This window comes from Microcaecilia unicolor, unplaced genomic scaffold (assembly GCF_901765095.1).
Source record: "Microcaecilia unicolor unplaced genomic scaffold, aMicUni1.1, whole genome shotgun sequence".
NCBI lineage: Eukaryota > Metazoa > Chordata > Amphibia > Gymnophiona > Siphonopidae > Microcaecilia > Microcaecilia unicolor.
The window spans coordinates 74999-90757 of NW_021963413.1; the positions used below are offsets into that span (position 1 = coordinate 74999).

Here is a 15759-nt window from a genome sequence, read left to right on the forward strand (position 1 = left end):
GTCTCCTACCCCCTTTTCCTGTCAGAGGGTGCTCTTCCTTTCTTGGCTTACTGCCCCTGTCAGCTCTTCTCTGCTTTCCCTCTACCTCCTCCTTACAGTGTGCAAAGTGAACCAAGGCAATTTTGTTGTTTGATATAACAATTGGGATATTGCTGATGAACTATATTATTAGATATAACAAGATAATAAAATCCTGTTAGGGTTTCATTGAATGCATGACCACTCGAGTATCATCTAATGATTGATTTAATGTTCTCTGCCTTGAAATTACACTCTTTATAACACTGGCCATTTAAGTTATCTTGACTCATGGTATAAGACAGTGCCTACTTGGATGCATTGTGGTTTGAGAACACTGGAGTGGGATGATGGTCCTCTACTCGGCCAGTTACATTTATTGTGACTGATGTGTGAACTGAGCACTTCTTAAAAATGTATTATTACATTTATCACAGATTCTAGCTTAAATTTTCTTTAGTGCTATTTAGTTACCTATAATATTTATTTCAAAAAGAGGCACTATTTAATTTGATATTTTGCCTAAACTTTGTTGTAGTTAAAATTTAATGCCAAGAAGTGGAGGGTGATGCACTTGGGGTGCTGAAACCCAAAAGAGAGTTACCCGATAGGAGAAGAGAGATTAGTAAGCTCGACTCAGGAGAGGGACCTTGGGGTGATAGAGTCCGAGATTCTGAAGGTGAAGAAACAATGCGACAAGTGGCGGCCATGGCCAGAAGAACGATAGGCTGCATCGAGAGGGGTATAACCAGCAAAAGAAAAGAGGTGTTGATGCCCCTGTACAAGTCATCGGTGAGGCCCCACTTGTGTTCAGTTTTGGAGGCCATATCTTGTCAAGGATGTAAAAAGACTTGAGGCGGTGCAAAGAAGAGTTACAAAAATGGTATGGGATCTACGTTGCAAACTATATGAGGAGAGACTTGCCTACATAAACATGTATACCCTGGAGGAAAGGAGAAACAGGGATGACATGATACAGACGTTCAAATATTTGAAAGATATTAATCCACAAACAAACTTCTTTCAGAGATAAGAAGGATAGATCTAGAGGACATGAATTGAGGTTGAAGGGGGGCAGACTCAGCAATAATGTCAGGAAGTATTTGTTCACGGAGAGGGTGGTAGATGCTTGGAATGCTCTCCCGCAGGAGGTGGTGGAGATGAAAATGGTAACGGAATTCAAAAATGCATAGGATAAACACAAAGGAATCCTGTTTAGAAGGAATGGATCCATGGAATCTTAACAGAGATTGGGTGGCAACACCAGTAACTGGGAAGCAAAGCCAGTGTAGCAGACTTCTAAGGTCTGTGCCCTGAAAATGGCAAGGGCAGATCAAGACAGATATAGATATGAAGTATCACATATCATGTGTAATGAGTTTATCATGTTGGGCAGACTGGATGGACAACACAGGTCTTTATCTGCAGTTATAGACTGTTACTATGTTCAGGGGCTTGTCCTATATAGAGGCCTTATAGAAATTAAGTATGGGAGGTACTGGTGTGAGGTACAATATGATCCTGGAATGAGGATTTAGGGACAGACTTGGACAAGGGTGACTGAGTTAATATCTGTAAATCAGCATACAAAATTTAAATGTGCACTTGTAAGGTGGAGCAGATGATAAAGCTGCTGCTGCTTAGGACATACTGAATTTCAGTCATTTACTCCTGGATCAACACTGGGGTCTCTCCCTTTACTGGAGAGGTTGTTGGGGCAAGGGATCATGTCTGCATGCTTAGTGGAAATGGAGAGTTGTGCTTTTCTTCTGGAGCTGGGTAGATGGAAAAATAACCAAGCGATTCATGATCCCCTGCACATCATGCTAATACTGGCTGTTTTGGGTCGGAGGGCACGGATGTGACATACATGCATCAATGCATTTGTTTTTAGCTGCATGTTTTACAATCATAACTTTCTGGAAGGAGGTACCCAGTAAGAGTCACTGGGTGGGACAGGTCAAAATGCTCACAGAGATTTCATGTACAAGGTGTGGTAAAAGTGTTCTCTTGTTGATTTTCTAAATAAAGACAGTCCAAACAATTTATATAAATCATTTAATTCCAGCAGAGTTCTGAATTGTTGATCAGTACACCATGGAAACACAGGAGGGAGAGGGTGGGTAGGGGGCTAGGGTGGTTTGAAGGGAGAGGGTTTAGTAGTGTAGGGTTTGGTTTGAGACCCATTAGTTGATAGTGTCTGTTGGCCTCTCTTTAGTCGCCTCGCACTTAGCCAAAGAGATCTGGGAGGTTGATGTTTGGAAGTATTTATGAGGGATTGTCATTGACAGTGACTCAGATGTGCACCTGGAAATCTGGGATTAATGAACAGTGGCTCATATTTGTTTGAGATGTTGATCACTTACTGGGGGCCATAAGAGAACAGGCCCCAAGTGGGAGTTGAAGTCAGTGGGTGTCACTGCCAGATTTGGAGGATGTCCCAGAGGCTGAGTGCTGTAAAATTAAGCAGACTTAAACAAGAAATGTTATATTGTTCAATGTCGAACAGGGGGGAGGAAGGGGATGGGAGAGGAGTAACTCAGGGGGGAAAATGTTATGATGGTGTTGAACATCTTGACCTTGATTGTTTACTGAAACAAGTTTTTGATGCTTTGCTATGATGTAAGTGTTGTGTTTTGTACTTGCCATCAATAAAAAGGATTTAAACATAAATCATTTAATTCATGGTTAAGAAAAAAATGAACCTATGACTAGTCAGACAGTAATACATGGCAACCCTCCTCCTCTTCTCATTCCCCTGCTCTGGAATTGAGAAGCTGTAATGTGTCAGTCCATCTTTGATGACGTCATCAAGTCAACTGACATTATAAGGGCACCATCATGAGATTTGTAATGTCTCTTGGAATAGCTGTGTCTACTCTGAATGTAAGGGTCCAAGGAAACAAAGGGGCAGACGATCTGCAAGCTCCAAGATGGAAAATATACAAAGCAGATCGTTGATGGATAAAAAATGATTTTAATAATAAATTAGAATATGCATACAATAGCCCGACACAGGCCGTGTTTCGCCCTACTGGGCTGCTTCAGGGGCTCTTCAATGTTTCTCCACTACCAAAGGAGGAGTAAAATGATAAAAGCAACTGTGATATAATATACAGTTGATATCTTGAAAAAACGGCTCTCTCAGAGATGTTGAAACCAATGATCAATAGCATACAATCAATCAGACAGTCACTTATCTCCCAGTCTATTGATCATTGGTTTCAACATCTCTGAGAGAGCCGTTTTTTCAAGATATCAACTGTATATTATATCACAGTTGCTTTTATCATTTTACTCCTCCTTTGGTAGTGGAGAAACATTGAAGAGCCCCTGAAGCAGCCCAGTAGGGCGAAACACGGCCTGTGTCGGGCTATTGTATGCATATTCTAATTTATTATTAAAATCATTTTTTATCCATCAACGATCTGCTTTGTATATTTTCCTACTCTGAATGTAAGACACCATCACTCCAGAGTGGCCCTTCAGGGACTGGGGTAGCTCGCCTGTTAGGGCAGAAGGTATTTTCAGAAGTAACTGAACAACTGCAGCATTCACATGATTTTATTTACTCACAGCCAGGGAGAATAGCACTTCTATCACATTATAAGTTTCTGCTATTTTTCTCCTTTTATGACAGCTTCATTGTCATGCTCCTGTCCTAAGCATCCAGCAGTACTGAAATACAGCCCCAGTTGTGGCCAGATAGATTATCAGCCTCCAGGATGGTAATCTTATCCTTGGTCACTTTGCTGAGTTATCTGTCTCTTGCACACAGCCTGGTCTTGCAGTTCTGGGAGACATACAGGAAGTACACAAGACAGTCTCTGGCCAAGAAGACCTACAGGAAGTGCACAGGACCGTCCTGACAAAATGAACTATAGAGAAAGCTCACATGAATCTCTGCCACAAAAAGACATGAAGGAAGCATACAGGAGGGTCTCTGGTCCAAAGGCAGAGAGAGGAAACATACAGGATCATCAGCCATCTTGTCAGACATACAGGTGTATTCTGGATTCTCTTCTGGAACATATGCTTAAGACTTGCTACACTTCAAAGAGTAGAACTCAAAAATGGAATTGTGATGCGTAGGATGCCTTCACTGCCTGATTTGTAAAATACCAGCACTCAGTTCCAATCATTCCAAAAACTTGGTCCAGTCAGCTTGTGTGCCTTATGATAAAAATCACTTATTTCAGTGGACTCTCAAAACTTTGAAAGTGCAATCAAACAAAATGGGAAATGGTAAAAGTAACACAATTGACTTCCGTTACACAACACTCCTTTTAACGACCACTTTACACAAAGAGTACTTCTTTCTCCTTTAGTGGTCAGGCTGACTACCCTCCTGAATCGTCAATATGCCAGCCTCCTCACAGACTGGAATATTCCTCTTCTTATGATATTCCAGGCAGGGTAACACAGACCTCTCCTCTTGGACAACCTGGCTGGAGGCCAGAAAATAGCCAAATAATAGCCAGTTTTCTGCTGGCCGCTGATCACTCCCATCTCGCCCTACCTCCCATCTACCCTTCCTCTCTCCCCTCTTTCTTTACTCCCCCCTCCCCAACAGATCCAGTACCTCTATTCTTCCTCCTTATCCCACTGGTTCATGAAAACTTGCCTTTCCCTCTAGGGGTCACTGGCAGTAGCAGCAATTAACACAAAAATTTAGAGGGAGAGAGAGAGAGAGAGAGAGAGAGAGAGAGAGGTATGCTAGACTGCAGGGGATGGAAGGAAATGGGGGGGGGGGGAGATATGCTAGAGGGGGTAGGGTAAGGCAGAACATGACTAACAAAAAACAATAAAATTTATAGTGAAATCTTAAGACAGCACAGCGAGTATGTGTCTTCACCGCACTGTGGAAGAAAGACAACTGAGGGAAGTCCCATATGATAGTGGACGTGGAAATTTTCAGGCATGTGGGTGAGGGCTTCTCTCGAAAACCTCCAGCTTAATTTGAGCTGAGGAAAGCTTCTGGACTCCATTAGATATCACCATCTGGGAGGTTTTTCAGTCATATTTGTCTTCAAAGGGAAATTATGGGTCCAATATTCAAAGTGTTTATGCTCCTAACTTTGAGTTATGTTTAAGAAAAACATAAGAACATAAGTCAAGCCATACTGGGTCAGACCAATGGTCCATATAGCCCAGTATCCTATTTTCCAAACAATGGTCAAGTCAGGTCACAAATACCTGGCAGAAACCCAAATCGTGTCAACACTCCATACTACAAATCCCAGGGCAAGCAGTTGCTTCCCATGTCTGTCTCAATAGCAGATTATGGACTTTTCCTCCAGGAATTTGTCCAAACCTTTTTTAAACCCAGATAAGCTAACTGCTGTTACCACATCCTCTGGCAAAGAGTTCCAGAGCTTAACTATTTGTTGAGTGAAAAAAATATTTCCTCCTATTTGTTTTAAAAGTATTTCCATGTAACTTCCTCAAATGTCCCCTAGTCTTTGTACTTTTGGAACGAGTAAAAAAATTGAATTACTTCTACTCGTTCTACACCACTCAGAATTTTGTAGACCACAATCATATCTCCCCTCATCTGTCTCTTTTCCAAGCTGAAGAGCCCAAACCTCTTTAGCCTTTCCTCATATGAGAGGAGTTCCATCCCCTTTATCATTTTGGTTGCTCTTCTTTGAACCTTTTCTAATTCTGCTATATATTTTTATGAGATACGGTGACCAGAACTGAACACAATACTCAAGATGCAGGTGCACCATGGAGTGATACAAAGGCATTACAGTATTTTCGGTCTCATTCATTATCCCTTTCCTAATAATTCCTAGCATCCTATTTGCTTTTTTGGCCTCCGCCGCACTCTGAGCAGAATATTTCAGTGTATTATCTACAATGACAATCAGATCTTTTTCTTGAGTGCTGACCCCCAAGGTGGACCCTAGCATCAGGTAACTATGATTCGAAGTATTCTTTCCAATGTGCATCACCTTGCATTTGTCCACATTAAATTTCATCTGCCATTTGGACGCCCAGTCTTCCTGCAATATTTCACAGTCTGCACGTGCTTTAACAACCTTGAATAGTTTTGTATCATCTGCAGATTTGATCACCTCACTCGTCGTTCCGATTTCCATATCATTTACAATATGTTAAATAGTACCGGTCCCAGTACAGACCCCTGCGGCACTCCACTGTTCACCCTTCTCCATTGAGAGAAATGACCATTTAACCCTACCCTCTGTTTTCTGTCCAATAACCAATTCCTAATCCACACCAGAACCTTGCCTCCTATTCCATGACTCTTTAATTTTCTCAGGAGTCTCTCATGAGGACGTTTATCACAAGCTTTCTGAAAATCTAGATACACTACATCAACCAGCTCACCTTTATCCACATGTTTATTCACGCCTTAAAAGAAATGAAGCAAATTGGTGAGGCAGTGGATTTTCCCCAAGTCCATCTTAATGGCTTATGGACTTTTCTTTTAGGAAGCTATCCAAACCTTTGTTAAACCCCACTAAGCTAATTGCTTTTACCACATTCTCTGGCAACGAATTCCAGAGTTTAATTACATGTTGAATGAAGAAATATTTTCTCTGATTTGTTTTAAATTTACTACTTTGTAGCTTAGTTGTGTGCTCCCTAGTCCTAGTATTTTTGGAAAGAGTAAACAACCCTCAGCTGTCTTTTCTCCAAGCTGAAGAGCCCTAACCACTTTAGCCTTTCCTCATAGGAAAGTCGTCTCAACTCCTTTATCATTTTCATCACTCTTCTCTGTTTATAATTCCACTATATTTTTTCTGAGATGCAGTGACCAGAATTGCACATAGTATTCAAGGTGCAGTTGCACCATGGAGCGATACAAAGGCATTATAACGTCCTCATTTTTGTTTTCCATTCCTTTCCTAATAATACCTAACATTCTATTTGCTTTCTTAGCTCCCGACGCACACTGAGCAGAGGGTTTCAACTTATCATCAACGATGACACCTAGATCCCTTTCCTGGTCAGTGACTCCTAACCTTGCATCACGTAACTATAGTTCGGGTTCCTCTTTCTCACATGCTCACATTAAGCGTCATCTGCCATTTGGATGCCCAGTCTCTCAGTCTCGTAAGATCCTCTTGTAATTTTTCACAATCGTCTTGTGATTTAACAACTTTGAATAACTTTGTGTCATCAGCAAATTTAATTACCTCACTAGTTACTCCCATCTCTAGATCAGTTATAAATATGTTAGAAAGCATTGGTCCCAAAACAGGGCCCTGGGGAACCCTACTATCTACCCTTCTCCATTGAGAATACTGACCATTTAACCCTAATCTCTGTTTTCTACCTGTTAACCAGTTTTTAGTCCTCCTATTCCATGACTTACCACATGCTAAAAGGTACAACCGCAGGATGCGCTCAGGCATTCTGCGGCAGTTCTGGGATCAGTGCTCGCCAATCCCAGTCTACAAAATATTAAATTATGTTTAGGCTGGGACTTGTTTGGGGACGGAGATTATGGGGGCGGAGATTAGGTGTGCCCTGTGCTAATCAGTTAGCACAGGCAAATTGCCGTGCACTGAGGATTAGTGCAGGTTTAGCGTGTGAGACCTTACCGCCTACAAAATAGGTAGAGGTAAGGGCTCACACGGTTATTGGGAAATTAGCGCATGGCCATTAATAGAAAAAAAAAGAAATTGCAGCCATTTTATAGCCATGCCAAAAATGGCCTCAGCGGGCGGCAAACTTATGCGCTAAGAAAAGCGCATGCCACTTTTTATTGCAGCTTTCTAAAAGGGCCCCTCAATTGGTTATCTTTAAATGATAACTGCAGCCCAGCATGTCTCTCATTCTTCAACAAGAAACCAGGATGAATTTTAACTGAACAACAAACTGCTGGATAAACTTGAACTAGTGACTAGGGTGGCAAATTTAAAAGTGAAGATCTGTGTGGTTAATTTCTGAATTAAATGGTTCCCACCCGTAACCTCCGCTCACAGGACAAATCCCTCCTCTCAGTACCCTTCTCCACCACCGCCAACTCCAGGCTCCGCTCATTCTGCCTCGCCTCACCCTATGCTTGGAATAAACTTCCTGAGCCCTTACGCCAAGCCCCCTCCCTACCCATCTTCAAATCCTTGCTCAAAGCCTACCTCTTCAATGTTGCTTTCGGCACCTAACCTTTATACCTTTCAGGAAATCTAGACTGCCCCTATTTGACTGACTGTACATTTGTCCTTTAGATTGTAAGCTCCTTTGAGCAGGGACTGTCCTTCTATGTTAAATTGTACAGCGCTGCGTAACCCTAGTAGCGCTTTAGAAATGTCAAGTAGTAGTAGTAGTAGTCAAATCCTTTGAGTGTTGGCTTCACTAGGCCCAAATGGTCAAACATGTTTGTTGTCAATGGTGGCACTCGACACAAGATTTTATTATTTTTATACATAATAAATGAAAAATTCTATAACTTAGACCCACATTTACACGGGTAATTACTAGCAGGCGGCAAAGCACTATTCTGCAAATACCCTCTTAGGGCTGGATTCAGTAAATGCGCTCAAAATTCAGCGCTGAAAAAAAAAATCGGTGCTGAACGATATTCTGTAATGAGTGTAACGAGATCGGCATGCTCATAGAACAGCACGAAGTGCGGGGGATCCACGCTCAACTTTGGCACAAGGAGTTATACCAACTGAAATTAGGTGAAAATCCTGGCAAGTTGGGCATGGATCCGCACTATACCAGGGGCATAGCTACGTGGGGCCATGGGCCCCCGTAGATTTGGGCCTGGCCCCCCTCCCGCCGTCAACCCTCCCCCGCCACCATCGGGTACCTTTGCTGGCGGGGGTCCCCAACCCTCGCCAGCCGAAGTCCTCTTCTCCGGCGTGGCCGCGTTGCTGATCTGCAAGGGCAGGCTTCTGTTTCTGTGAGTCTGTACATGCAGGACGTCAGACTCACAGAAACAGAAGCCTGCCCTTGCAGATCAGCAATGTGGCCGCGCCGGAGAAGAGGACTTCGGCTGGTGGGAGTTGGGGACCCCCACCAGCAAAGGTACCCGACGGTGGTGGCGGGGGAGGGTTGGCGCTGGGGGGGATCAAAGGTGGTGGTGGTGGTGGCGGTGAGGTAAAAAATGGCGGGGGGAGGGGGTAAAAATGGCAGAGGGGTCGGCAGCACCAGGGGTGGGGGGCTAAAATGTGCCCCCTCACCTCGCGCTCTGGACCCCCCCTCCCGCCGAAGTCTGACTACGCCCCTGCACTATACTATAACACTGTGCACATTTTAAGGGAATGCGCCTGACCCACTCATCCCATTTCCAATGCCACACCCCCTTTGCAGATCCACACAAAAACGCTATTCGATAAATGGAAGTATGTTTTTGCATTAATCTTGTCAGTTCTGCCCCATTTTGGTGCATTGCATCCATTAGAACGCTTTTCACACTGAACATTTGGCACGGATGTAGTGCCTAACATTTGGTGCCATATATACAATTGCCCTGTTACTGTACACAGTGCATATTTGCAAGGGGGCGTACACGGGGAGGAGCTTGGGCAGAGCAGAGGCGGGGCTCCCACTTACACATGTAACTTATAGAACACTGTAAGCCAGGGATGCTCAATGTCGGTCCTTGAGGTCCACAACCCAGTCGGTTTTCAGGATTTCGAACGAATGAATATGCATAATAGTGACTATTAAGTAACTATTTATTTCTAGTCACATTACATAAGAAAATCCACTTTTACCTCAATTCTTTATGGTTCTCATGCACTCCATCCATTCATTACTCTCACACCTGATCCTCAATAGTCCCAGGGCTCCTGTAGGAGGTCGATCCTGTGGAAGCAGCCTGACCAGTTAAAAAAAGTTGTAGTTGAACCCTTGAAGACGCGGCAGTGTGAAACGCATCGATTGCGTAAGGTTTGACATCATGTGGTGCTGTTTATCTGTTCACATCAAGTGAAAATCAAGCTGGTGATTGGAATTGGAGTATGTAAGAATTCCATTGAGAACACCGAGGGAGAAGTATGATACAGTGACTGGAGGAATTTATCCGGCAATATGTATGATCTGCAGGAACATTATGCTCAGAGAATTCCTGCAACAAGTCTGAAGGAAGTACATGACATTTGAGGGTATTGTAGCACCTCAATCTGGAGAGTTCTGTTATAGAACATTGATTTTGAAGGACAGTAAGAAACTCTGTGTAACAGATATGAAAATTTAAAGTTTTGTATCGGACTATTCCCTAGGGCCCTGATGGCGAACCTATGACACGCGTGTCAGCACTGACACGCGTAGCCATTTTCGATGACACGCGGCGCTGCCGCAGTATGGTCCGCCCTCCCTCCTCGCTCCCAGAAACTAACCTTAAAGCCTCCTTTCACGTCGCAGCAAGCAGCAGCAGGGCAGGCCACTCCTTCCTTCCGTGTCCTGACCTCGCCTGACGTAACGTCCGCGAGGGCGGAGCACAGAAGGAAGGAGGAGAGGTCTGCCCTGCTGCTGCTTGCTGCGACGTGAAAGGAGGCTTTAAGGTTAGTTCCAGGCCCAGTAGTGGGTGGAGGGGGGGGCCCAGTGACCTCGGGTGGGCAGCGATCTCAGGTAGGGGGGGCCCGGGGGCAGTCCTAGTAGCAGTGATTTTTCTTGAAGTGACACACCACCCGAGTTATGCTCGTTTTTTTGGTGAATTTTGACACACCAAGCTCAAAAGGTTGCCCATCACTGCCCTAGGGTAAAGTGGATGTCACAGAAGAAAAAAAGAGAGGTTGAATGTAATTAGAGTGCGGATCAGGTGTTAGAGTCATGAATGGATGGAGTGCATGAGAACCATAAAGAATTGAGGTAAAAGTGGATTTTCTTATGTAATGTGACTAGAAATAAATAGTTACTTAATAGTCACTATTATTCAAGTTGTGTAACTAGAAAGAAAGAGAGGGATCTATCTCATTTAAGGGATTAGCAATGAATATGCATGAGATCTATTTGCATGCATTGCCTTCATTGTGGAAATCCTTAAAACCTGACTGGGTTGTGAACCTCGAGGACCGATATTGAGCACCCCTGCAGCAAGCTATGTACCTCCCTGCCACATTTAGTGCCCAAATGTACATAAACTCTATGGCTGGTGTAACTGTGGGTATCTAAATGTTAGGTTTGCAGTCAGTGGCGTAGCTACAGGTGGGCTTGGGTGGGCATAGGCAAACCCATTTTTGGCTCAGGCCCACCCACTGGCAGTACCATACTTTGCCCTCTCCCTCTTCTCCACCGGCAACACAGTTTCTGTACCTGTCTCTGAACACCCTCCCCGGTGGCAGCCACAAATATTCACTTTCGCTGCCTGCAGCAGACTGGCAGGCTTCGCTCTGCCACATCCCACTCTTGCTGACATTACTTCCTGTTTACTTACTAGCAAAATGCAGGAGAGGGAAGCCTGCAAGGCTGGCGCAGGTAGGTAGTGAAAAGTGAATTATTGTGGCTGCCTCTAAGGTACATCAGGGAGGGGGTTCAGAAATGGGGGAACTTCTGGTCTCCGAGCAGGGCACTGAGGAGAAAGGGAGAGATTTGGATGCGAGGGGGGGGGGGGGGAGGGAGCTGAGGAGAAGGTAACATTTTTGTTTTATATATCTAGGGGGCGTGGAAGGACCCATCTGTTCATGGAGGCAAGTTGTTTATTTTTTATATGTATATCTTGGACATTGTTATATCAGATTGCATTGCCTGTGCCTTTAAGAAAGGCAGGAAGTGACTTTGGAATACAAATATTAGTCTTCCTGCCGTGCTCTGTAATAGGCTTTTCCTGAGCACATGTCCCAGTTCCCTATACCTTGTGGGACTTTTCTTATTGGCTGGCCTTGTCCCTGTGTATGTGGGCTAGAGCCCACCCTTCTCTCCTTTTGGGGTTTGAGAGTATGGTTTTCTAAGGACTATAAGCTAACTTTGTTGTCCCTGTTGCATACTCCCCCTCTTTCAAGCTAGTGTAAGTAACCAGGATTTTACCATTTAAAAGTATTGACAGCATCTACTCATCAGCCAGTGCTGAGATTTCCTGGCTTCCCTGGTTACAGGGTGAGCTGGTAAGAACAGACTACCAGTTTGCAAGGCAGAGACTCTTGTTCAACATATCTAACTGTGAGTCATATTTCCTTTGTTTGATTTGCATTAAAGAAGATTTGTTTCAAGAGTTCTGAGTCTTCACAGTGATGTTCTATACTCTGGTTAACTGAATGCTAATCTCCTGAGTAGACAGAGCAGAACACCATCCAAGTTAACTCTGGGCCCACCCAAAATACCAGGTCTGGATATCAGGTTATGTTAGTGCTGTATAATGGAATTTAGTTGCCGAGATTCCATTCTAGAAGGCGCCTAAACGGAAGGGTTTACTTGTTGAATTACCTCCACGAGGAGTAATATTCAGTGCCAGCAGCAGCATTTAAATTTGTGTCAGTGCAGTGTGCTGAAAATTGCATATCCAATTAATGGAGGAATATCACCGCTATGGACTAGATTCTATATATGGCACCTTAAAAAATTGGTACCGAAAAAAATACACCTTAGGTGTGGTTTATAGAATATGCCTAGGGCCCACCCGCGTGACTAAATCTAGTTGCAGGAACGTATGTCAAGTAAAACTTGGTGTAAATGCCGGCAACTAAGGTAGGTTTGGACAGCGTGCATAATTTATGCATTAGAATTTGCGCGCATCACTTTATAGAATACACTTAGCAAGTTGTGCGTGTAAATTCTAATTAATTAGTGTCAATAATTGCTTGTTAATTGGCAATTATCAGCACTGATAATTAAGTTGTGCGTGCAATACAGAATATGACCAGAATTGGGGGTATATGGGTAATATTTGATTCCAGATCTTGCTCCACCCTCCCTCTGCCCCTTCTCTGAACGGACTGAGAAGGCCAGTTAGAGATAGTTTTTCCCTTTCTCATGTTTCTTCCCTTCCCTGTTATCCTTATGTAACAATTGTAAATACTTCTCTAAATACAATCTTTCCTCAATTCAACACTTATAAGCAGAAGTTAGTAGAACTGCCAAGGAGGCTTGATCTTTCAGAGGGAGATCTTAAGCCCCACCTCATTCTGCCTAGCCACACTTCCACCCCAACTCCGTCTAGCCACACCCCTATCCCCACCCTACTCCACCTCCTGACAGATCTGAATTTGGCAGCCTGGCACCAACAAGCCACCTCCCCTCTTGGGCAGCAGGAGATGCCTTACTGAAACATTTTTCTGCTGCTGCGGGACCAGTCTTGCGATAAGAGCTGTGAGTGTTAGGGCCGCTGCTTTTTTTTTTAACTTTAAATATTTATTTTTATTGACAAACGCAATGTTTTCCAACATTCAATCAATTTCAAAATCAACAATCCCTTCCCTCCCACCCCTAGGACCTCTGCTTTTTAATATATTTATAAATGATTTAGAGATGGGAGTAACTAGTGAGGTAATTAAATTTGCTGATGACACAAAGTTATTCAAAGTCGTTAACTCGCGACAGGATTGTGAAAAATTACAAGAGGACCTTACGAGACTGGGAGACTAGGCGGCTAAATGGCAGATGATGTTTAATGTGAGCAAGTGCAAGGTGATGCATGTGGGAAAAAAGAACCCGAATTATAGATACGTCATGCAAGGTTCCACGTTAGGTGTTACGGACCAAGAAAGGGATCTGGGTGTCGTCGTCAATAATACACTGAAACCTTCTGCTCAGTGTGCTGCTGCGGCTAGGAAAGCAAATAGAATGTTGGGTATTATTAGGAAAGGTATTGAAAACAGGTGTGAGGATGGTATAATGCCGTTGTATCGCTCCATGGTGCGACCGCACCTTGAGTATTGTGTTCAATTCTGGTCGCCGCATATAGTTGGTTAAAGGTGCATCGTTGGATTTGGATATATGGAAAACAATAAACATACTTTAAAAAAAAAAGGAAAAGGTGCAGCGAAGGGCGACTAAAATGATAGCGGAGATGGGACGACTTCCCTATGAAGAAAGACTAAGGAGGCTAGGGCTTTTCAGCTTGGAAAAGAGATGGCTGAGGGGAGACATGATAGAGGTATATAAAATAATGAGTGGAGTGGAACAGGTGGATGTGAAGCGTCTGTTAACGCTTTCCAAAAATACTAGGACTAGGGGGCATGCGATGAAACTACAGTGTAGTAAATTAAAAACAAATAGGAGACAAGTTTTCTTCACCCAACGCGTAATTAAACTCTGGAATTCGTTGCCGGAGAACGTAGTGAAGGCGGTTAGCTTGGCAGAGTTTAAAACGGGGTTGGATGGTTTCCTAAAGGACAAGTCCATAGACCGCTACTAAATGGACTTGGGAAAAATCCACAATTTCGGGAATAACTTGTATAAAATGTTTGTACATTTGGGTAGCTTGCCAGGTGCCCTTGACCTGGATTGGCCGCTGTCGGGGACAGGATGCTGGGCTCGATGGACCTTTGGTCTTTTCCAAGTGTGGCATTACTTATGTACTTATGAGATTTTGCAGCTCTTATTGCAAGACTGGTCCTGCAGCAGCAGGAGATGAAGTCTGCTGCCAATGGAGGGGGAGGCCAAGCGGGAGTCTCCATGCTCGGGGGGTCTTTTTCTAAGAGGCAGTAAGCCCAATGCGGTCTTACTGCTCACTAAAACAGAAGTATCGCCGGGCTACCGCAGCGTGTGCCATTTCCAGCACTACAAAAATATTTTGGCTTTTTCTTTAAAAAAAAAAAAAAACAGCCTTTTATCTGCTGCAGTAAAAGGGGGTCTCGGCGCGCATCAAAAACGTGTGCTGACGCCATCGCAAGCCCCCTTTTGCCGCAGCTTAGTAAAAGAGCCCCTCAATGTGGGAGACTTTGCAGGTCTGAATTAGGCCAGCAACACAGAAGGCCTGTTCAGGGTATGAGTGGCAACATTGTCATCGCTATGACATCAGTGATTGGCTCATCTAAACAAAGTTAATTGCTAACGCTGGTACTGAAATTTGTGTGTCATATAGGCCAATTTAATCTCAAGTGCACCGATTTTAAGGTTTTGGAGGAAAGGGGTTCCCTATATTTAGGAACTGGGTAAAGAAAGAGATCCCTTTCCCTGGATGAAGTCAGTATCGGGATACAAGAGGGCACCTCTGGTATAAGGGTTCGCCAGGTACGCACCTGCTCCAAGATGTCATCCCCTTTGCTGGTTTTTCGCAGCTGTAAAAAAAGAAAATAATAATAATGAAAATTCTAATGATGGCTTCTCTGCATCCCCACAAAAAGAGCAACAAGGAGTTACAGGGGCCTTTAATTTCCAAATCAAATACAAGGTTTGGTCTAAGGACTGTTTGTGAGGTTTAGTGAGGAGCTACAGCACAAAGGCTAAAAATCACAAAGATTCACCAATGTTTTTTGTTCTTTTTTTTTCAATAGTTTGCGTGTTATGTGTGGTTGGATTGTTTTTGTGTATATTATTGAAAAAGCTAAAGACCATAAGACCCATTTCCATCTCCTGCCCCAATTACAGCATATCTTAATCCTTAGTATTCCAATTTTCCCCCTCTTTTAAAGATCCCAGGAGCTTGTCCCATGTTTCTTGAAACGTGACTTTTCTTTACCTCCTCTAATAGAAAACTATTCCATGGATCCACCACCCTTTGAGAAATAAATATTTCATCATCATCCCATGACCTCTCAGTCTCAAAACTTCCCTTTCTTTGATAAAGGCCTGCCTCTTGTACATTTATTCCTAAAGGCATTTGAAAGTTTCAGTCTTTTCTTTTCCCTGCCTCCAAGGTATGTGTGTTTGAAGACCTTT

At 43.6% G+C, this 15759-nt stretch overlaps 1 protein-coding gene across 1 annotated transcript in view; it reads right to left on the minus strand.

The window, feature by feature from the left end:
* Positions 1 to 15158, minus strand: part of LOC115459305 (carbohydrate-responsive element-binding protein-like) — a gene marked incomplete at its 5' end in the record, with an annotated part of 35575 nt that extends 20417 nt beyond the window's left edge. Inside the window, one exon of the mRNA XM_030189150.1 lies at positions 15120 to 15158. Within this exon, the coding sequence (XP_030045010.1) occupies positions 15120 to 15158 (39 nt within the window). The remainder of the gene's footprint in view (positions 1 to 15119) is intronic.
* Between the last annotated feature and the right edge of the window lie 601 nt (positions 15159 to 15759).